This window comes from Peromyscus californicus, unplaced genomic scaffold (assembly GCF_007827085.1).
Source record: "Peromyscus californicus insignis strain IS unplaced genomic scaffold, ASM782708v3 Scaffold_10__1_contigs__length_136768540, whole genome shotgun sequence".
NCBI lineage: Eukaryota > Metazoa > Chordata > Mammalia > Rodentia > Cricetidae > Peromyscus > Peromyscus californicus.
In genome coordinates, this window is record NW_026294391.1 from 99730380 (window position 1) to 99753349 (window position 22970).

A 22970-nucleotide genomic window follows, 5' to 3' on the forward strand; every position below is an offset into this window, starting at 1 on the left:
TCCCATTTGGGACTGAATATTCCAAAATCTCTTTCTGTCTGCACGTTGTCTAGTTGTGGGTCTCTGTGTTTGTTAGAGGAAGCTTTTCTGATGATGGCTGAGAGAGGCACTGATCTATGAGTATAACAAAATGTCATTAGGCATCATTTTATTGCTATGTTCCTTTAGCAATACAATAGTCTTTTGTTTTCTCTAGGCCCATTCATGGCCACCTGAGCAATGTCAGGCGTGGTTTCCATCATGTGGAGTAGGTCTTAAATCCAATTAGAGAGTTATTGGTTACTCCCATGTTTGTGCCACTACTGTACAGCATACCTTGCAGGCAAGTCACCATTGTAGAGCACAGGATTTGTAACTGGCTACCTTTTTCCTGATAGCATGCAGAGTACCAAAAGCACTAGTCAGTAGGGGTGAAGGCTCTAGTTAGGCACCAGCTCCACTTCTCTGTGTTCAATGAGATTTGTATGTATTGCCTTCAGCAATAGGGCCTTACCATCAGTTTGTGGAGAGCAACCAGTAGCCTTGGCAATAGCCAATGTTTGGAGGCCCTTTGGGCCATTGACTTGACTATATATAGCCCATTCCTGGCATTGGTGGTTTCACTTGGTGATGAAAGATATCTAGTTGGGGCATTGTTTCCATATGGCCTTTAAGTATTAGTTGTCTCTCCCCATCTTCTCTCCCTTACCCATCTCTTACTTCCTCTTCCCTGTTTAATCCTCCTGCTCCAATCTCCCCTGTCTCTCCACTAACAGACACACACATGCACATAAAATCAAATAATTGTGTTTTTTTAAAAGATGGCCAGGCAAGCCTTCTATGACAAAAATGTCACTTGAACCCTAATAGCAAGGGTTCACTGAACTGTAGGTATTGGAGGTAGTGATGAGAAGTACATGAGCTATCAAGTGTGTAGAAGAGTCCACATCATGTTAAGCCCTCATAGACTGTGGGAGAGTTTAAATTTTACCTCATACTTAAGATTCCATCAGGGAAAAATGATCCTTTATCAGATTCTATAATAAAATTAATAGTATTCCCCTCCCCAAATATTGAAGAGGCATCCAAAGGAACAAATTTGAAATTGAAAATGTTTCAAAGCTGTAAAAAATTTCAGTAGCAAATTGACTCAATTATACTAATCAGTAGTAATCTTTGGCAAAAGTTCATCATGGAATTAGTACTCATACAAATAATTCTGATATTGTATAAGTGTCATTCATATATATATATATATATATATATGTATGTATATATATATATCCTATAGCCTTGTATTACTTGTCTGTGAAAGTTATTATAGCAGCCTTCCTCTAACAAGCTCTGTGATATATAAGAATTATGAATTGATATTCCTTATTATATCAGTAGCATTCAAATTGCTATCCTTTTATAAATGTAAAAGCAAGATTTTCAAATGTATTACACTATTATTTTACCCTAATTTTTCTAGCAAGCAATGCAGTATCCCGTGTCTACCTTTCTAACTTCCCAGATATGTGTGTGTGTGAGTGTGCACATGTGTATATGTGCATGCAAATAAATGTACATGTAGATATATATGTATTTTGATGGGTTTAATGTTTTTCATCTTTTAGTATTTTGAGAAACTTCATTTAACTTCTCGTTTAATCTTGCCTCTTTTTATCTAAAACATGTAGAATTTAAAAATATTCTCAGAATATGCTTTTCTGTGTCATGTGATTTTTATTTTTATATATTTATAAAACAATATTTTGGAAAGTATTTTTAATATCTATTTATTTAGTGTGTACAGGTGTTTTGCCTGAGTGTATATCTATGTACCGCTTGTATGCCTGGTGCCAGCAGTAGCCAGAAGAGGGCATTGGATTCTCCTGAGACTGACATCACAGACTCTTGTGTTGTGAGTCACCATTTGGGTTCTAGGAATTGAACCCCTGTCCTCTGGGAGAGCAGCACAGTGCACTTAGTCACTGTGCCATCTCTCCAGTCCCAGGAAAAAATATTTTTGATCCTTAGTTTTTTCTAGCTACTAAGATATTCGTGAGTTCTTATCATCTATTCAATGTTTTAAAAATTATTATTATTGGGGTGCACATGCATGCTAAGGCTCAACTCAGGAGATTGGAGGGCAACTTGCAGGAGTTGGTTCTTTCCTTCCATGCTACGTGTTCCAGGGATTGAACTCAGGTCATCAGGCTTGTAAGAAGCACTTTTACCCTCTGAGTCATCTCACCAGCCCTCTATTAGGTTTTTAATGTTAAAACGGTAAGCTCAGGGGTCTGGAGAAATGGCTCAAAGTTAAGATAACTTGGTGCTCTTTCAGAAGACCCAGCTTTGCTTCCCAGCACCCACGTGGCAGCTCCTAACTATCTGCAACTCCAGTTCCAGGGGATCCAGTGCCTTCTGGCCTCTACAAGCATCCATATTGTGTATATAGATACACTCAGGCAGAATACCCATACATCTAAAAATAAATCTTCTTTGCTGAAAGCTAGGCTCAATTTTTCACATTTAAATTTGCTGATTTTTTTTTTGCAAGTCACAGTGTCATAGTTGACATACTATCTGTTCATAGCTTTTATGTTTCTTTGCTTTGTGTAGTATTATTTTTGTTTTAGTTTTTTAAGGACAATCTCATGCCTTCTTTGGTTTAAGAATGCTGTATTTCCCCTTTTGCACCCATTTTTAGGAGACTTTTAAATAAAAGTCATCATTTGGTCTGTTTATTTCTTTCTTTACAGGAAACAGAGAATACATCAAACAAAGCTGGAAATGAGTCCCCTGTACAAGAACTGAGACAAGATGTATCTAAAAAGGTTGGAAAGATATAATGTCAACTTTAGTTTATAGAGGATATCAAATTTATATGATGCATTTAAAATAGAATGTGTTGTGTATTGTTTCGGCATACTGTTCTACACATACAGATTGTTTTAGCACATGATTTTTGCATCATCAGCTTTATGGTGAAAGGCACATGTGGCTTTTTAGAAGTTGTGTCATCATCTACTTGGTAATTTATCCTTGAAACGTTTGTTTGTTTGTTTGTTTGTTTAATATGGCTGCTAAGTGCTATGGCACAGGCCTTTAATCTCAGCACTTGAAAGGCAGAGAAGGTGAATCTCTGTGATGGATATAGTGAGTTCCAGGTCAGCCAGGGCTACAAAGGGTGATTCTGTCTCAAAAAATGAAAACAATAACACCAACAGCAAAATATGATTGTATTTAATGGTTTAGGAGTTCCTAATCTTGACTTAACTATTAAAAGTTACAGATTCTGAGTCAGGCATCATGTTGCACACCTTTAATCCCAGCACTTGGGAGTTAGATGCAGGCAGATCTCTGTGAGTTTGAGGCCAGCCTGATCTACATAGTGAGCTCCAGGACAGCCAGGGCTACATAGTGACTCTATCTCAAAACATCAACAACAGAGCCAGGCGGATCTCTGTGAGTTCGAGGCCAGCCTGGGCTATCAAGTGAGTCCCAGGAAAGGCGCAAAGCTACACAGAGAAACCCTGTCTCGAAAAACCAAAAAAAAAAAAAAAAAAAAAAAAAAAAAAAAAAACACACACACAAAAGCCGGGCGGTGGTGGCGCACGCCTTTAATCCCAGCACTCGGGAGGCAGAGGCAGGCGGATCTCTGTGAGTTCGAGGCCAGCCTGGTCTCCAAAGCGAGTACCAGGAAAGGCGCAAAGCTACACAGAGAAACCCTGTCTCGAAAACCAAAAAAAAAAAAAAAAAAAAAAAAACAAAAAACAAAAAAAAAACATCAACAACAGCAACAAAAAAAAAATAGAATTTACAGATACTGAAAGGCTCATTGTAGCAAATTATAATAGCTTTAGGAGTCAGAGATAGCAGGAAGTCCTTACATTGATAGAGTCCTTGATGCCTTTTAAATAATCAGTGCTGTGATGCTCCAGAAGTTAGTTCACAAGAAGAGACTGAGTGCAAGGTACATAGTTTGGGGCTGGGCCTGGGAAGATGTCTCAGTGGGCAAGAACACTTGCTATTTAAGCATGGGAACCTGAGTTCAAACCCCTAAATGTATCTTTAAAAAAAAGCTAGTCATGACCCTGTATGCTTGTGTTTGGGAGTGCAAGGAATGGAGACAAGTTGATCCCAACAGGAGTTTTCTGGCCTGCAAGCCAGGAGGCAAATCAGGTTCGGTGGCAAACCCTGTCTCAAAGGAATAAGGTAGAGAGTATAGAGGAAGACACAGGGTATCCTTATCTAGCCTCTGCATGTAGTACACATATACACCATTAAAAAAAAATATAAAATGAGCTATTTTTAGTATCAGCATAAATTCCAAGGAAGAAGATATTTCTCTTCATTTCCTTAGACAAATTTTGTGTGTTTTCTGGGCCATGAGCACTGTTTTAGCCAATAAGTTTCTAGAGCCCAGCAAAACAGCTCATTCTCTACTTCAGAGCTTCTTCAACAGTAGCACTCTTCACATACATTGTTGTGAAGGGAAGCAGCGACTATTGCGTGCTTTATAGAATTCTTCTACCTTGCTGGACACCAGTAGCATTCTCTCCATCCTTTAGTCATGATAACCGAAAATGTCTCCGTATCTGGGATGGATTTGTGGCAAACTTGCTGTCAATGAAGAGCGCTATTCTACCCTTATAAAATTTATAAATATAACAGACTGTGAATTTTAATGTTGATCATACCATTTTCTATAAAAGAGAAAAACCCCTTCAGGGAGAAGCAGTGTTCTTGTGTATTAGCATAGAGCAGAAATAGAACTGTTTTTAAAAATAGGAAAAAACTCACCATTCTGTAGTGTAACAGTTTCTTTGATTTTTTTTCATGATTCATTCTTGGTTCTCAACCATTTGCATACATTATTTACTTCCTGATTACAATGTAGATAGAATTTTTTATTCTTACCCTGTTTATATGTCCTTCATATTTCATCTTTACTATGCTCCTGCCAAACATTTTAAATTATATTTAGCCATTTGTGTTGTTGAAACTTGTTCATTTTTGCTATATTTCTCCTCTTCCTCCTCCTTCAGCCACTCAAGTGCTAGCATTACAGGCATTCATCAACACCCCAGCTTTTAATTTCTCCCCTTTAAAAGAATCAGTTACCTACTTAAACAATTTATCCTGCCTGTAGTTAATACCTGAAAGGTGATTGGGAGGAGAGTTTAAATAGAAACGGAAAAGGTAGTGAGAAAATCCTATGGGACATAAAGTGAAGCTTAATAATACTCTTCTAAAGCTCTAGCCTTTTAACACTGGTTGAGCATGAATTGCTAAAGACCATAGGAAAATAATACTAACTCTCCTGCTTGGAAGTTTCTTACATTTTAGTAGAGGAATTTGAGTAAACATAACCAGACATGGTGGCACAAACTTCTAATCCCAGCACTGGAGTTGTAGAGGCAAAAGAATCAGAAAAATTCAGGATCATCCTCAGCTACAGCAGGAGTTTGAAGCCAGTCTGCATACAACCATATGTCAAAAAGAAAATAAGGAAATTGGATGAAAATAAATGTAATAAATATTGTACTAAATTTACAAAATATTATTAAAGAAAAACCTAAAGAGAAACTATCTCCTATTTGACAGCAGGAACGGAGGTAACTTTATGGGAAAAGGGGCATGTGAGCTGATTTTTGATGAATAGATAAAATTTTGGCAGGTAGAGATCAAAGAGGAAAGATATTACCAATGGTTTAGAGCTGGGGAATGTGTAGAATGTTTGGGTGAGTCTAATAAGTCCAAGTTAGGAGAATGCCTCTGTCATACTAAAGTATCTGGGTTTCATTTTATAATCACTCAGAATGCAGTGAGCTTTTGATGTAAACAAGTACAACAGCAGCAGCATCTCTTTGTTGCTTTTAGTTCTGTTTTCTTTTTTCCCCTTTTCATTGCTTCCAAATCCATTTTAAAAATGTCAGAGTTAGGCACCATAAATGTGTATAGAAGGTGTCTATCATCAACAAGCTGAAAAATGTGTCTTGCTCTCCAGGAACTGATGGCCTGGTGTGAACAGAGTGAATAGATGGAGCTAACCTGTTTAGTCTGTGTATTATATTATTCATGCTGTAATGAATGGTAAAGTCATAGAAGAGTGGGCTTAGGAGAACAGACTAGGGAAGACATAGTTTTCAACCTCATTTTGACCCCTTATTTGTATAGCATGAGCCTTTCTGTTACACACAGTGATCGTGTCAACCCTTTATACTAACCTTGCTCTTACTGTGGCCACTCACCACCCCTTGTTTTCTTCTGCACATAGACATAGGAGGCCAAGAAGCTGAAACCCCCTCTTCCATTATCTTCCCCTTATTTACAAACTTGTTTTCATCTTTTACTTCTATTTCCTATCATGTATTGCTGAGAATTAAGTATTCTTTTTTTCCCTATCCAAAGTACTGTGTGGAAGATTACGTGGATTTTAAGTTTGGGCTTTTTTGTTTACTAACTGTGAGGCATTTTGGCAAATTTCCTAATGCTTTTACCTCAGATCCTACTTCTGAAAAAAAGATAATCCAGCTATCTAATGAGATTATCACAGGATGATATATACTGGGTGTGATACACAGTAGGCTTTCTTTCCTTTCTTCTCTAGAACTTGAGAATTTTATTGTTATCTTTCTCTCCTGTGGCTAACTTCTCTTTAGCTTATAAAAATGCTAGGCTACTTCTTTGAAGGTTTTTTTTTTCTGTTTATAGCCAATCCCCCCTGCCCTAACCCTGGTCCTAAAGATCAAACCCAGGGCCTAGTAAATGCTAGGCAACTACCAAGCTTTTTGAAAATTATATTGTACCCAGCTGACACTGTGTCTTCACGGTTTAGTTATTCTTTTTTTTAAGTTAGTTCTTTAAGAATTGCATGTGTTTTGAAAATATTCACCCTTCCTCCAGCTCCTCCCCAATCCCCCCTGCCCTCCTCATCAAACTTTGTGTCCTCCTTTTTTAAAAAGCCCGTCCAATCCTATTTGTGTTGCCCAGATCTTCTGGGATGTGTGCTCTTCCACCGCATCGTGGTCAACTTCCCAGGGGCCACACTCTTGAGAAACTGACCCTCCCTCTTCACACAGTTGTCAATTGCCAGAAGCTTCTGGACTAGGGGTGGAGCTTTGTGCCCACAACCTCTCTTCATCTAACTTGAGCTTGCACAGGTCTTATACACGCACAGTGTCACAGCCCTGCTGTGTCCTGAAGTCACTGTCCTTGTAGTCATTTACTGCGCTGGTTCTTACAGTCTTTCCACTTCCTCTTCCACAAGGATCCCTGTTGCGCAGTTTCACACGCATTGTTATCTGACTTCTGTTATCACTAAAGTCACCAATGCTGATAAAATGTAAATATGATAACATTGTGGAGCTTAGTCCATATTATAGGTGGTAAAAATGAGGTAATTTCTAGTACTAAATTTTAGAGAAAAGCTAGTAATACTCTGGGAAATCAAGGGCAAATCTTACAGAACAGCAATAACAGCCGTTCTACTAGGGTGGAATTGTAAAAAACAAAAACAACTGACCGGGGCAGGTCTGTGGCACATTCCATTAACTTACTGGGGCTGGGAATTGAGAAAGCAGAATCCAGGCTTGATATAGTAGAAGAATGAGTGAATCAGGGACTTTAATGTGTTAGTAATAAGAAAACTGTGTAGGAGATATATTTTCTTCTAAATATTACTTGAAGACATAGACCACCTGTGTGTATTTTTCACTTAGACGTAAGAAACGGGGAGTGGAAGCAATGTGGGCTGGATGTTTGAGCTCTTTGCATGGACCTGCCCTCAGTTTGAGGAATGAAGCCTTATAATTGATTCAAATATGTTCGTCTCCTTGTATCTGGTGGCTTATCTGGTGTAGTCTTGAATTCAGACTGAAACAAGTTCAGTTCTAACCTAGGGATTTTGTTCTCATGATTTTGTTAACTTGATACAGCAGGGAGTTATTGCAACTAGTTTGGCAGAACTATGTACATGAACTCTTGACATTTGGAGTCTTCATGAGAAGACATATGGCTTCATCTTACAGGGTTCATTGAACTTTTGTGACTGTATACTAACACAGGTTCCCTATTGCAGAGTGGAAGCATATAGTTTCTGGAAGCAAACTTCCAGGGCTTATGCCACTTTTATGACTAACTAACTCAAAAACATTGGACAAATCACTTGGTCCATGTATGCTTTACTTCCTTCCTTTGTAAAATGATGACAATAGAGTGAACTGTCATAAGTTTGTTGTAAAGATTAAAATCAATGAAGTGTTACAGACATTGCCTGCCATATATTTAATTAGCTATTGCTTTGTTATTGTAAATAGCTTCATTTTTAAAAAACTGCTTTTTAACTTTTCATTAGATAATTGATAGTATTATTGAGGAGAGTCAGAAAGTACTACAATTGGAAGATGAGTCTTTGGATCCCGAAGGAAAAGAACTCTCCGATCAGGCTACCGCCAGTCCTTCTGTGGCTGGGACAGATTTTAGTAACATACCTGGACTACTATCCATAGAGCATGAACTACAACAAGATTCTGAACAGGCGGACAGTCCAAATGTGTTTGGAGAAACTGAATTAGAAACACAAAAATGTTTCCCTTCTGCTGACACCTGTGAGAAGACAGTAGATGAAACTGCTAATTTAACTGATGAGAGTTCAACTGAGCAGCTTGATATTTCTGACCTGGAAACCGAAATATTGAGCAAGGAAGTAGTGGAAGTCAAAGAAAGTGATGTTCTAGATTCTGCATCCTCAGACTCTCTATCTACTAAAGATTTTGCTGCTGCGGAAGAAGTGGCTCCCACCAAACCCCCAAGGCACCTTACTCCAGAACCTGATATAGTAGCCAGTACAAAGAAGCCTGTTCCTGCACGCCCACCTCCACCAACTAATTTCCCACCTCCTAGACCCCCACCTCCAGCCCGACCTGCGCCACCACCAAGAAAAAAGAAAAGTGAACTGGAGTTTGAGGCTCTTAAAACACCTGATCTGGATGGCAAGTATTAATTGAGAAATATTTTGGTTGGGAAATATTTTGGTTGGGATAGGGTCCTTTTATGTCATCCAGGCTAGCATGGAACTTCTCTATTGACTGGGCTAGCCTTGAACTTGTGGAGATCTTCTGCCTCTACTTCCTCAAGCATAGGCATTTGCTATGATTCTCAGCTAACTTTTCTGCTTTTGTTTCAGTTTGTGCTAAAGAAAAACCACTCTGATAGCTAGGATATATAAATTATTTCTTGAGTAAGTTGACAAAAGGTGAAAGGTATTATACTAGTCATAAGTTAAAATAATATTACTGAATACTTAGGCAGACTCCAGACTTTCACATTTTTTACCCTCTAAGAATTGGTGTGGGAGTGGTAGAAAGAAAATGGGAGTGGAAGACTTTAAAAGTTCTAAATTTAAATCCTAGATCTTTGAATTTATAAACTGTGTAGTCTTGAAGAAGTTAAATAATTCATTTGAACCATGTTTTTTTAATAAAGAAAATAAGAATAATAAAAGCCACTGTTCTCACAGGCTTGTTTCAAGAATTAAATAAAGGTTAAAAGTACTTCTTTATTAATTTTGTGTATATGTGTATAAAATTGTTGGTATTATTGCTCTATTAGTAATATCTTCATTATCATTACTATTACTATTATTATTATCATTGCAGTACCCAAAGACAACATTCCATCTGATTCTCTCCTTACTACAAATGTGGTTTCAGAGAGTACAGCTAGAGAGTCTCAGCCTTCTCTCGATTTGGCAAGTGCTACAAGTGGAGATAAAATAGTTACTGCCCAGGTTGGTGAATTACTATTATGTTTGATATAGGCTAACTCAAACTTTATACAACTAGCTGACTTAATTATTGAAACCCCTTTTCTTCTCTAAGCCAAATGTTTCTTTGTCTTCCATGCCTGGCCACCTCACTTCCCTTTCTAACTTGGCTACTAACTAGTTTAGTGAGTTTAGGTAACTATTCAGCATCTGATTCTTAGATGCCCCACTGATAAAATGTGGGAAAAGTATCTACCTTGAAGGTTTTCTGCAAGAATGAAATGTGCTAATATATGCCAAGTGTGTGGCAGGTTATAGGTATTTTTTAAAAACAGCTGCTTCTATTTTTAATATTATAAGTTCCTTTTCCCAGACATAAAACAATTCATGTACTAGGCCATGGGCTATACAGAAGAACTGCATAACATTTTACCACAGCCAAATTCTGGAACTTGGGGTATTTGATATTGTAGCTGAGGTGAGGAGGGTTAGCAGACCTGGAAGTGTAGCATTACCATTTTGTTTTAACAATGCAGTAGAGGTCACAAGCAGCCAGTTTTTGTAGGATCCACATGGTGTTTGCCTTTTTGAAGTATTGTGTTTTTTTTAATGTAGAAGAATATGCAACAACAACTGTACGTGAAATTTTTAACATATTTGTTGTCTAGCTTTTTACATAAACAGAAGTTGTCCTAACTCTTCTTTAGCAATATCCACATATGGCTTGAATTAATTACAATCTTAGTAGAGAATTGTTGTTTTGGATGGGTTCAAATAAAACACTTATTTGTTTGTGATACTACTAAGGCACAATTTTATGGGCAGCAGTAGTTTTGATGTCTAATGTCTTTCAACATGCAGAGAATAAATAATAAAGGACTAAAATGGAATCATTAATATCATTTTCAATAGACTTTTCTGATTTGTGGAATTTTGTAGAAGCATGCATGGTAATGAATAATTAAAATTTATAGAAATTGATTCAGTGTGTCTGCTTATATAATTATAATTTTAGGAAAATGGAAAAGCACCTGATGTGCAGACCATAGCAGGTGAAGTGATGGGCCCTCAGAGACCTAGATCCAACTCTGGGAGAGAGCTTACTGATGAGGTAGAAGTCAATTTTTTTGTTCTTAAAAACATAAAATGTAAAAATCATAATGGGAAAATGAAAAAGGTCTAGAGATGGATTGTGGTGTTGGTTGCATAGCACTTAACTGTACGTAATGACTGAACTACACTTAAAAATGATTAACATGCTGTTGTTTCATGTTACATATAACTTACTGTATTTTTTAATTGATGTTTCACATTTATACATATTAATGGGTTGTAATATGATGGTTTGATAGATTGATACAGTATATAATGACTAAATCCAGGAAATCAGCATTTCCATCTTTTTAAGTATTATTTCAATACCAGGAATACTGAACTTGTTTAGTTATTTTGACATACATAATGAATTACTTTTAGGCCAAAATCATTAAAATTAAGAGTATCTTAGGTTTGGGATTTTATTTATATATTGAAGTTTGAATCTCTGATGGAAAGTTGCCATTTCACAAAGATATGTGGTGGAATACTTACATTAAAAGCAGAATCCAAGATGGGCTGATGACAAAGCAGGCCTATAATCCCAGCACTCATGAAGATGAGGTAGGGGAATCACAAGTTCAGTATCTACTTGAGCTACAGAGTAAGTTCAAGGCCAGCCTGGTAACTTTCTGAGACAATAAATCAGAAAGAAAAAGACAGAAACATCTGGGGCTGTAGCTCAGTTGTATGTTTGCTAGCATTCATAAAGTCCATTCCCAGTACCACGTGCACATTCACACACAGCACAAAAAAACAGGATCTGTATTTTATAGAAAGTGAGCTTGAAAATAAGTGTAGTAGTTCAGATGCTTTTTTACATTTGTGTGTGTGTGTGTGTGTGTGTGTGTGTGTGTGTGTGTGTGTGTGTGTGTGTGTGTGTGTGTGTGTTTATGGGTACATGCATGCCACAGTACACGTGTGGAGGTCAAAGGACGATTTGTAAGATTTGGATCTCTCATTCCACTGTGTAAGTCCTGGGGATTGGACTCAGGTCATCTGAGTTGGTCTTAAATCTCTTTATCTGCTGAGCAATTTCCCTAACCCTATAATGGTTTCTTACCTTTGAACTTAAGTTGGAGAGATGAGTCAGCAGTTAAGAGCAATGGTTGCTCTTCTCAAGGACCCAGGTTTGATTCCTAGAATCCACACAACCCACACAGTGGCTTACAACTGTCTATAACTCCAGTTCCAGGAGAATCTAATGCCGTCTTCTGGCCTCCACGGAAATTATGTACGTGTGATGCACAGACATGGATGCAGAAAAATACCATACACATAAAATAAAAATTAGAATGTATTTATTGTCAGTTTATTCAGAATGAAGTTCTAAAACGAAGTAGGGTTTTTTGGGTTTTTTTTAGGAAGCTAGACATGGTAGTACACAATAATAATTTCAATACCAAGGATAGCAGATCATTAGTTTGAGGTCATGCTGACCAACATAGCTAGACCCTTTCTCAAATATGTTAAAATAAAATAATACATGTTTCTAAATTATACTTTGGAAAACAGTTTAACATTTGTCAAAATGTTAATGTTACCATGACCCAGCAGTTCCATTCCTATTTTTATACTAAAGAAAAATGGAAATATATCCACACAGAAGTGTACAGATATTCACAGCAGCATTGTTCATAATTGCCAAAAAATGCAAACAGTCCAAGCATGTATTATTGATGGATGAATCCTTAAATAAAATGTAGTATGTCCATTCAATAGTATATTTTTCAGCAATTAAAGGGAATATGATATTGGTATTTGGATAAACCTTAAAAATAGCATGCTAAATGAAAGAATACAGATACAGTGTGTGTGTATGTATGTATTATACATATATTTTTCATTGAATTTATGAAATGTCCTAAATAGATGAATCAGTACAGACAGAAAGATTAGTAATTACCAGAGACTGAGAAAAAAATTAAATGGGATTGACAGCTAATATAGAAGTGATTTCCTTTGTGAGTAGTCAAATATTATAATTTAATGATCAATTAGGAACTATAAATATATTATTAGCCATTGAATTGCATGTTTTAAGGGGTAATATTTTATGGTGTGAGAATTATATCTCAGTGTAAATGTTTAAGATTATTCTTCCCAGTAGTGACTATCTAGAAAATCCTTAACTTAAAATTTTAAGGATTTTGTAGACTCAAAAAAGATAAGGTCTGGATAGATGGCTCAGCAATTAAGAGTACTATTCCTCTTCCAGAGAACCTAAGTTTGAGTCCCAGCACCACAACTCACAACTACCTGTAACTCCAACTCCAGGAGATCCAGTACCTCTGGCCTCTGTCTACAACACACACACACACACACACACACACACACACACACACACACACACACACACACACACTACATACATATATGCAAATAAAAATAATAATTTTTAAAGATAATTAAGTTACAAGCATCTTGATGTTATTTTTTTACCTCCAGGAAATTTTAGCCAGTGTAATGATTAAGAACCTAGATACTGGAGAAGAAATACCTCTAAGTCTTGCTGAAGAGAAGTTGCCAACAGGTATTAACCCTCTCACTCTACACATCATGAGAAGGACAAAGGAGTATGTAAGGTATGACTTAATGTTATTTAACTTTTATAACATTTCAGTGTGGTAGTGATGATTTAGCTTTGTGAACTACAACTGTCCCTACTTATTTAAACTCACTCCTCTGTTTTAATCTAAAAGTCAAATTAGCTCAAGAATGTATTCTTTACCTTTGATCTCTGTTATAGTCATATTATGTAGTTACTTGTGGAGACTATTCTAAATCTTAAATCTCATACTACTTAGTTTCTTGTCATTGAAAATGATTTATTCCAGAAACAGAATCAAAGCAGTGTAAAAAGCTGTGTGTGAGGAGCACTCAGTCTTCTATTCTAGCACTTCACTTTCTAAGTATTCGTACTTTGTATTATAGTGGGAAAATAGCTTTCAAGCAGAGCGATTGAGTTTTGTTATGAGATGTAATGAGGGCCTAAGGAATAAGTTCTAGAAAAGCGAGAACTTTTCTTAAATTTTATACATATTGTACCTTATGAACCAAGAAAAAGCTATCTACAGGTTACTTTATTGTTGATATACACAGCCTTGATATAGTAGGATTTTTATAAGCTATTAAACTGCATTCATTTAAATTTTACACATTGCATCTTGCTTTAAGATTCCAGGCTTTAATCTTGGAAACCATTTAGTAATTCTCAGGTTATTCATTAATTTGAAGTTATATAAACATATTGGGATCATTTTTCTTATTCTGATTGGTTGCTGTATAATAAATATAAGAAGATATTTTTGAGAAGAGAAATGGTTTTTTTAAATGACTTCCCCTTCTTGTAGCAATGATGCCACACAGTCTGATGATGAAGAAAAGTTACAGTCACAGCAAGCAGACACCGACGGTGGAAGGTTAAAACAAAAAACGTGAGTTACTCGCCAGGGCTTTCTTCTTTTTAAATGTTTATTAGAAAAGTAAGAAAATTGCCAGGTTATTTTTTTTTATCAAAAAATGTAATATAAAAGTGTTCCTTTTACATTACAGTAAAGCAGGTCCTTTAACGAGATTTGTCTGCTAAATTCATAGTGAAACTCATTCCAGGGCTTCTAACATGATACTATTATCTTATATTACCACCATCCCAATGTTGTTCTGTTACTCCTACGAATTGCCATCACCACACATTGATCTACCAGAAAATTCCTAAGAGTATCAATCCTTGCCATATTGCTCGGACATATCTGCTACCACTTAATTTCAGTAACTTCTTTCTCATAATTTCTTTCAGCTTGAGAGAGTTGCTTTGGAATGGAATATGTGGTCTCCCTTCAAATGGTTTTAATCACGTTAAATTTCTACCCCACACTATCCCCTCCCTTCTACTGGTTGATTATGAGTTTCTTATGTTTGTTAGGTCACCTGTAAAGCATCTGACATAAAGTAAATGACCAGTGTATTTTGTATTATCCTTGTATTGTTTTCCATCGTAGGTGCTAGAATTGTGAGTAGAACATCAATCACTTAGATATCTTCCCCCTTCTCTTCATCTTTCCAAAGTCTCTTTATATTTCTACATAAAGTATGTGAGATTCTTCCTAACTACTCCAGTTCATAGCAAGTCTATAGCCACATAACTTATTTTTTCTCTTTAGCATGATATCTTAATGCCATTTTCTAATTTTAAAAGCAAATCATTTTATCAGCATATATTTTACATGTTGTTCATTATGACATTTTCATACATGTATGTAATGTATTTTATCATATTCACCCCTATTACCTTTTCTTGCTCCCGCCCCCACTCCTACTGATCCTCTTTCTCTTTCTAACTAGTTTCTCTTCTACTTTCTGTCTTTTTTACTCTTTATTTTTGGGTTTTCATGACAGGGTTCCTTTGTGTAGCCTTGGCTGTTCTGGAACTAACTTTGTCGAACAGACTGGCCTTGAACTCAGATCTACCTGCCTCTGACTCCTGAGTGCTGGGATTAAAGGCATGTGCCACCACTGCCCGGTTGTTTTTGTTTGTTTGTATGTTTTGTTTTGTTTTGTTTTAAATTACCCAATGAGTTTAATAAGAGTTACTTACAGGAGCATAGGCAACTTATCAGTGACTACACTGAAGAAATATTTCTCCTAGTAGCCACTAGCTCCCTATAGATCCTCAAGGAGGGTGAGCCAAAAGTAAACACATTTTAAACAGCTAAATAGTGTGATATGAAAAGTTTATGATCATATGATTCTTCTGTTACCCCTACAAATACATAGTATAATGGTGGTCATGTGGATTGTGTCTGATTATGCATGAGTCACTAAATTGGCAATATTGCCATATAAAGTCCAAAGTGAATGATCTACTTAAGTCTGATTTTTTTCTTATGTATATTAAGGGAAGTAAGACTATTTAGAAAATATGTGCCAAAATGCAAATATATGTTAACACCAGATATTTGAAAGTTGGCTAACAGTGACAACTGTCAGGATCCAAAGACTTAGGAATTGTTCAGGAAACAAACATCCAGGTGAGCCGTCATATAGTGTATGCCCTAAAGCTCATTTATATTCTACTTTGGTTTTCTTGTGTAAGTTCTCACTATATGGCTATATACACCAGCTCAGGCTGGCATGAACTCACAACTTCCTGCTTCTTTATCCTGAGTATTGTGATTACAGGCATATATCACTGTGCCCTGTTAAAGCTCATTTTTCTAGGAAAAAAAATCTATTCAAAAAATGGGTCTATTCAGTCCCATTATTGATTCATACATTATTTCTTAAATCTAGTCATCTAGTACCTGAGCTTCTAAAGTAACAGAGAAGCTGCAAATCATGACATAGAAGTTGGCACGTCAGACTGTTGGGTAATATTCTGATTGCAAGATTGTAATCAGAAAATGATAAAAGGACACATACATAGCACAATAGTCTGTGTGTACAGTAACTCTTTCCAGCCCTTTCTCTTACCATGATACACATAGAACATAGAAATATTTGCACTGAGTAATGGGGTAAACCAATAATGCAGCCAGTAACCAGAAGAGATTGGCCCATGGTTCTGACTTTTCCTGATCATAACAAGTTGTTTTGAAATCTGAGGAAGCAACTGATAATTGAGCCTAAGTGAATCCTGTTCAAAAGGCCCTGAGAATAGTACGAGTGGTAACCGACCCTGTTCATCAATGAAAGGAAATCTAAATGTTCAGTACTACTTTAAAGTCATGAAAGTCTATAGCTGAGCATAGTGGTATACACCTTTAATCCCAGCACTTGGAGTCAGGGGTAGGCAGAATCTCTGTGAGTGTTAGGCCAGCCTGGTCTACAGAATAGCCACGGCTACCTAAAGAAACCCTGTCTCAAAAAACAAAAGCAAAAAGTCTGTATTTTAGAAAGTCACATCTACAATGATTTAAATGTCTTCTTGGCTTTTAAATAGTAGTCATCATAGTTTCATTTCCTGTTGGTATGATAAAATACCCTGATAAGAGCCACTTAAGAAAGAAAGGGTGTATTTGGCTCACAGCCCATAATTGCAGGAATGTTAAGGCAGCGTGAACTTGAAGCAGCTAGTCATAATACATCCACAGTGAAGAGTACAGAGCAATGAATTAATACCTGCACTTAGTGCTTAGTTCGAGTTCTTCACTATTAAACAATCCAAGATCCCCTACCTAGGGAATGGCGTCACTCACAGTCTTCCCATTAATAAAGATAATCCCCTCATAGATGTGTTCACAGGCCACCCCAATCTAGACAGTTCCTTATTGAGCCTCCCTTCTCAGGTGATTCTAGAGTGTGTCAAATTAGCAATTAAAACTAAACATCATTGTAGTGAACCTATACTTATCCGTAAACTATAACTTTAGAATAGACACCTTATTTTGGTTTTAGAAACTGGTTTTGTAGAGATGGGGACATAGCTCAATGGTAGAATGCTCACCTAGCATATACAAGGCCCTGGGCTCAATCCCCAGCACTATAAAAATAGTTTATCGTCTTTGTTTTCTGATGACTGAAAGTAATAACAGGTATGTATAAAATAGAAAATGAAAATTTTTAATAATCTCATAGATTATTATCAAGATTCTCTATCATTTTTTTTGACAATGCTGGGTCAAAACTAGGGACCAGCACATGCTAAGCAAGCACCCTACCACTGGGTAAATAGAAATTAGTAATCGGTGCTGGAGTATAGCTTATACCAACACTTATTTATCCATTCTGCTGTTGATAGACATTCATATCTTTTTAACTGAAAAAAGAATAATTCAAACTTGTTTAGAGAAGCTTTGATGCTTGTTTAACTTTGGATTTAGGGGTGTCTACTGGGAAAGCTCAGGCTAATTTTATTTCTGTGAATACCCAGATGAAAGAGAAAACACAATAGGTCTTCTTAAACTTCCAGGGATTCTATTTTGTAGATAAATGACTCTTTTTTTTTTTTTCAAAATAGGGTTTCTATGTATAGCCCTAGCTGTCCTGGAACTCACTCTGTAGACCAGGCTGGCCTTGAACTTACAGAAATCCACCTGTCTCTGTCTTCCGAGTGCTGGGATTAAAAGCATGCACCACCACTGCCAGGCATAAATGACTTTTTTAAACCTTCCTTCTTGTTGGTAAAATGTATTCTTAGAGAGAAGTCTCTAAAGTAGTCTTTTCAAAATTATAACTGCATATTTATGGCTTCACTACAACTCTCCAGATCAGATTGTCTGAGGATGGGGCCCCATAGATCTGCTTAAACATGCCTCTCCCTACCCCACCATTGCCAGTCAATTATTACTCACACTTGAAAGGTATGGCTCTAAAATATACAATAACTGTTAATTGAGAGAAATCATATTCATATATATTCTCTTTGAAGGATATTGACTTGAATATGTTCTTTCCATAAAACATGGAATCTGATGGGGCTGGAGAGATGGCTCAGCAGTTAAGAACACTGGCTGCTCTTCCAGAGGACTCAGGTTTAATTCTCAGCACCCACATGGCAGCTCATAACTGTCTGTAACTCATACATACATACCTTCAGGCAAAACACCAATATACACAAAATAAATTTAAAAAAACCAAGGAATCTGAGAACTTGAATACCTACTATTAATGTTTTTAAAGATACCTCTTAAGTTTGTCTGTGGATAGTTCACTTTGCAAAATTGTGTCAATACCTTTTTGTGTCTTTTTCTTCAGGACTCAACTAAAGAAATTCCTTGGAAAATCAGTAAAGAGAGCAAAGCATCTTGCTGAGGAATATGGTGAACGGGCTATAAATAAGGTTAAAAGTGTAAGAGATGAAGGTCAGTAAAATGAGCACATTTCAACTGAATAGTCCATTAATGTGTATTTTCTAAATTTAGTTTATTTATAAGAAGCACTCTGTATCAGTGAATACAACAAATTTTTATAGTCAATATGTTAGTATTTCAATAAATCACAAATGTCTCACTTAGTTTTATGAATATGAAGAAAGATAAATGTATACTTTTAAGTATGAATTGGTTTAGTATTTTGTGATTATAACAGCCTTGAAGGATTTACTCTCCAAGGATTAGGTAGAAATTGGTGTTGTCAGATTTTTTGGCTTTTAAAAATAGTTTTAAGAAGCTAGAGAAATGACTTAGTGGTTAAGAGCGCCGGCTGGCTCTTCTAGAGAATCCATGTATAATTTCCCAATACTCTTATGGCAGCCTAGAGCTTTCTGTAACTCTAGTTTCAGAGGATCTGACACCCTCTTCTGGCTTCCATGGGCACCAGGCACACACATAGTACACAGACATTCATGGAGGCAAAACACTCATGCCCATAATAATAAAGACTTTTAAAACTGTTTTTTTTAATTAGGTAAACTTGGGACCAGGGAATTATTTCATTGGGTAAAAGCTCTTGCCATGCAAGCCTAATGGGGTTCCTTGGAACTCAGGTAAAAGATAGATGCTATAGTATGCATCTGTAAAGGCAATATTTTTATGATGACATAGAAGATGGAGAGAGGAGAATTGCCCTCAAGTTCACAGGCCAGCTAGTCTGCAGCATGTAACACATCAGCAGAAGAAAACAAGAGAGACCCTGCTTCAAAGAAGGTGTAAGGCTCTGATCTCTACTCTTGTGCTGTGGCATGTGCATTCACCCAGCCACATACACACACATACACACACACACACAAAAAAACAAAACAAAACAAAACTAGGGGCCAGCAAGATGGTGAGTGGGTAAAGGAGCTTGCTGCCAGAGTTCAATCTCTATAATCTATGTGGTAGAATGACAGAACAGACTCCACATGTGCCTGATGGCATGCACATGTATGCACGATAAATAATGTAAAAATAGATTTTCTTAATTTTCAGAGATTGTAGCCCACTCTGCCTTTGTCATTATTTTGCTCATTTGTTTTTATTAATAATTGCATTTAGTACTCACACAATGCCAGATACTCTTCTAAGAATTAACCCAAGTGTTAACTAATTTAATCTCATAACTCATTAAAGTGAGTATCATCATCCTCACTTTATAGGCAAGAAAACTGAGAAGCATAGAAAGGTTGAGTAACTTCTCTATGGTCAAACAGATTATAAATAACAGCTGGATTTAAATTCAGCCAATCTAGCATCAGACTCCACTTTCTCAACCAATATGTTATATATTAATAGAGAAATTTTGCTTCTCTATTTACTAAAAGTATACTTGATGATCAATATATTTGAAAATATGATTGTAACTAGATATATATTAACCATTGATGAATTTTGTTGTTTTGGTCTTCAGTGTTTCATACTGATCAAGATGACCCTTCATCAAGTGATGATGAAGGAATGCCATATACAAGACCAGTTAAATTCAAGGCAGCACATGGTTTCAAAGGACCTTATGATTTTGATCAGATCAAAGTGGTTCAAGATCTTAGTGGTGAACATATGGTAAGCAACCATTTAGTTTTTCATAACTGGTAGTGTATTTTTTGAGGCTTCTATTTAGCTTATCTTTACCAATGTATGTACTTTTGCTAATCAAACTCAAGAACAGTAAATTTATATTAATATATTTAAATGAATAGATAATGCAGTGTTTGTCTCTGAATTATTGTTTAAGGAGTAACGTTTTAGGCTGAATATAATCTCTTGGGCCTATAATCCCAGCACACAGAAGGCTGAGGCAGGAAGATGAATGAGATCAAGGCCAGCCTGTGCTACCTAGGGCAACCCAATTTCAAAATGAAAGTGAGGTTTGGAATAAATAAGCTCTAGGCTGTATTACTGAGAAAAAGCTATGCAGAGAGGCCAACCTTTACAGCACTTAAATTAGAAAAAAAGTCTGTCACTTGTAAAAATATTTTAAATATTCCCAATCACAATTTAAACAAATATTTCAGGGCTAGGGATACTTAGAGCATTTGCATGTCATACATAAAGTCCTGCTTTCAGTCCCTAGCACTTTGGAAAAAAATGTTCAGAATCCCAATGTGTTTTCCACAGTAAAATGCTCAGCCAAGATAGAGATAGGTAGAGGTTTATATTCTTTCAGATTTCAAAAGTACCAGACTAGGGATGTGGCTTTGTGGTTCAGTGTTACCTTCATATGTATGAGGCTCTCTCTGATCCCTAACACTGCAAAGAAAAAAATCAAGCCTACCAGTGCAGATGAAAATACTCAGATTATCTTGCAGGTAGTTTCTGCAAATCCAGGAACATGAGGAAGATAGCAGTGAAACCCAAACCTAGGTAAACTATGCTGTACCCTTGGTCAGGGAATCAAATAAAGCCTAAGTGTTGCCCCAACTACAGAGTGACTATAAGCAGCAGATAGTGGCTACGTTGAAATTGCAATTTTTGTGCTAATAAACTATGCATCAATGTTTTAATTTTTATAATGGTTTCATTTTGGAACTTACTGAATTTTCTTATATTGAACCCACCTTTATTTTCTACTTAAGTAAAAAGCCCATTATATTGGGATCCAAATGATGGTGTTTTGTTTTTGTTTTTGTTTTAACTGTATTTGACTTTTATGGAAATGATTGTTATTTAAATAAATTAGCAGTTGCTTCTAACTTACATAATCTTTCTTCCTTGAGAATCTATAGGCAGGTAATCTTTTTAATACACCTAAGTCTGTATTATAATCTTATTTGTTAGAATAGGATTTAGCCCTTCCTAGTAAAGACTGCTATTTTTTTTTTTAAGATTTAGCTATTGGGCTGGAGAGATGGCTCAGAGGTTAAGAATACTGCTTGCTCTTCCAAAGGTCCTAAGTTCAATTCCCAGCAACCACATGGTGGCTCACAACCATCTGTAATGAGATCTGGTGCCCTCTTCTGGCCTGCAGGGATATGTGCAGACAGAACATTGTATACATAATAAATAAATAAATCTTTAAAAAAAAAAAAAAAAGATTTAGCTATTTATTATAAGCGCCAGAGATGGTTGAGAGCCACCATGTGGTTGCTGGGAGTTGAACTCACGACCTCTGGAAGAACAGTCAGTGCTCTTAACCACTGAGCCATCTCTCCAGCCCCAAGACTGCTATTTTTTAACACTTTTCTGAACATATACTTCTCCAATGTTTTCAGTTTCTATAGAGAGTCTAGTAATGTACTGTAGAGAGAAAAGCAGAATAAGACCAAACTATTTAGGTACTTGGAAGTATCTCATGCTGTGGGCACCACAGCTAAGGTAGGCTAGGCCTTGTTCTTTTCAGTCCTGGTAGGAGTTGTTAGGGACATGTAAGGGCTTTCTCTTCCCCCTTCATATTCAGTTAAGGGACTGAAGTTTCCAAGCTGTGCTTTGTGCTTTTCTAAATAATATTTCTAGGCACTTAGGGACTCTCATAAATGGCACCTGAGGTTGCCCTCTGACCTCTACACACATGCCCACACACATGCATGCATATATGCAACCAAAAAGAGCCCTTATTTTATTACTATGTGAACATAGTTTGGAGTTTTAAATTTCTTAGGTTAAACTATAGGAAATGATAACGATCCTAACATACCTTTCTTCTAAAGGCTTCCCTTTGTGGTACTTTAGCACCATTGCACCTGTGGCTAGGAGACGTGTCAGGAAAGTTAGTGTTATCTTACTGTAGATAATGTGGCATAACTTTAAAGGTTGGGTTAAAGGAACGTCCATCTCTTAAGCTTGTAAAGTCATTTTGAACCTTCTGTTTTCATAGGGAGCTGTTTGGACCATGAAATTTTCTCACTGTGGCCGATTACTTGCCTCAGCTGGACAAGACAATATAGTGAGGATATGGGCTTTAAAAAATGCTTTTGACTATTTCAACAACATGCGAATGAAATACAACACTGAAGGTATTTTTCATTTCTTTAAATATCTAAATAAATCTGGAATTTTTGCGTTTTAAGTGCAATATATGTTAAGCATCCTCAGTTCCCAAATTCAAAATGCTTTGTAATCTGAAACTCATTAAACATTGGGAAAATGCTCAAAGTTTTCTAATTTTAGAGAATTTCAGATTTCATTTTTTCAGATTAGGGATGCTGAATTTATAAAGACCATGCAATTATTTAAAAATCCAACAAGCTCCAAAATCTAATAAGTAATATTCAACTGTACTGCTCTCTTTAGCCGGCCAGTCATTTGTAGTAACCACTACTTATCGTAATAGCCAGTCAGCATTT

General features: G+C 36.4%; 1 protein-coding gene across 1 annotated transcript in view; it reads left to right on the forward strand.

Moving 5' to 3' along the window:
• Wdr44 (WD repeat domain 44) overlaps positions 1–22970 on the forward strand; it is a 99964-nt gene that overhangs the window by 48449 nt on the left and 28545 nt on the right. Inside the window, exons 3-11 of the mRNA XM_052738111.1 lie at positions 2727–2801; positions 8327–8963; positions 9630–9760; positions 10752–10847; positions 13280–13416; positions 14185–14268; positions 18527–18633; positions 20099–20250; positions 22502–22640. Of these exons, the coding sequence (XP_052594071.1) occupies positions 2727–2801; positions 8327–8963; positions 9630–9760; positions 10752–10847; positions 13280–13416; positions 14185–14268; positions 18527–18633; positions 20099–20250; positions 22502–22640 (1558 nt within the window). The remainder of the gene's footprint in view (positions 1–2726; positions 2802–8326; positions 8964–9629; positions 9761–10751; positions 10848–13279; positions 13417–14184; positions 14269–18526; positions 18634–20098; positions 20251–22501; positions 22641–22970) is intronic.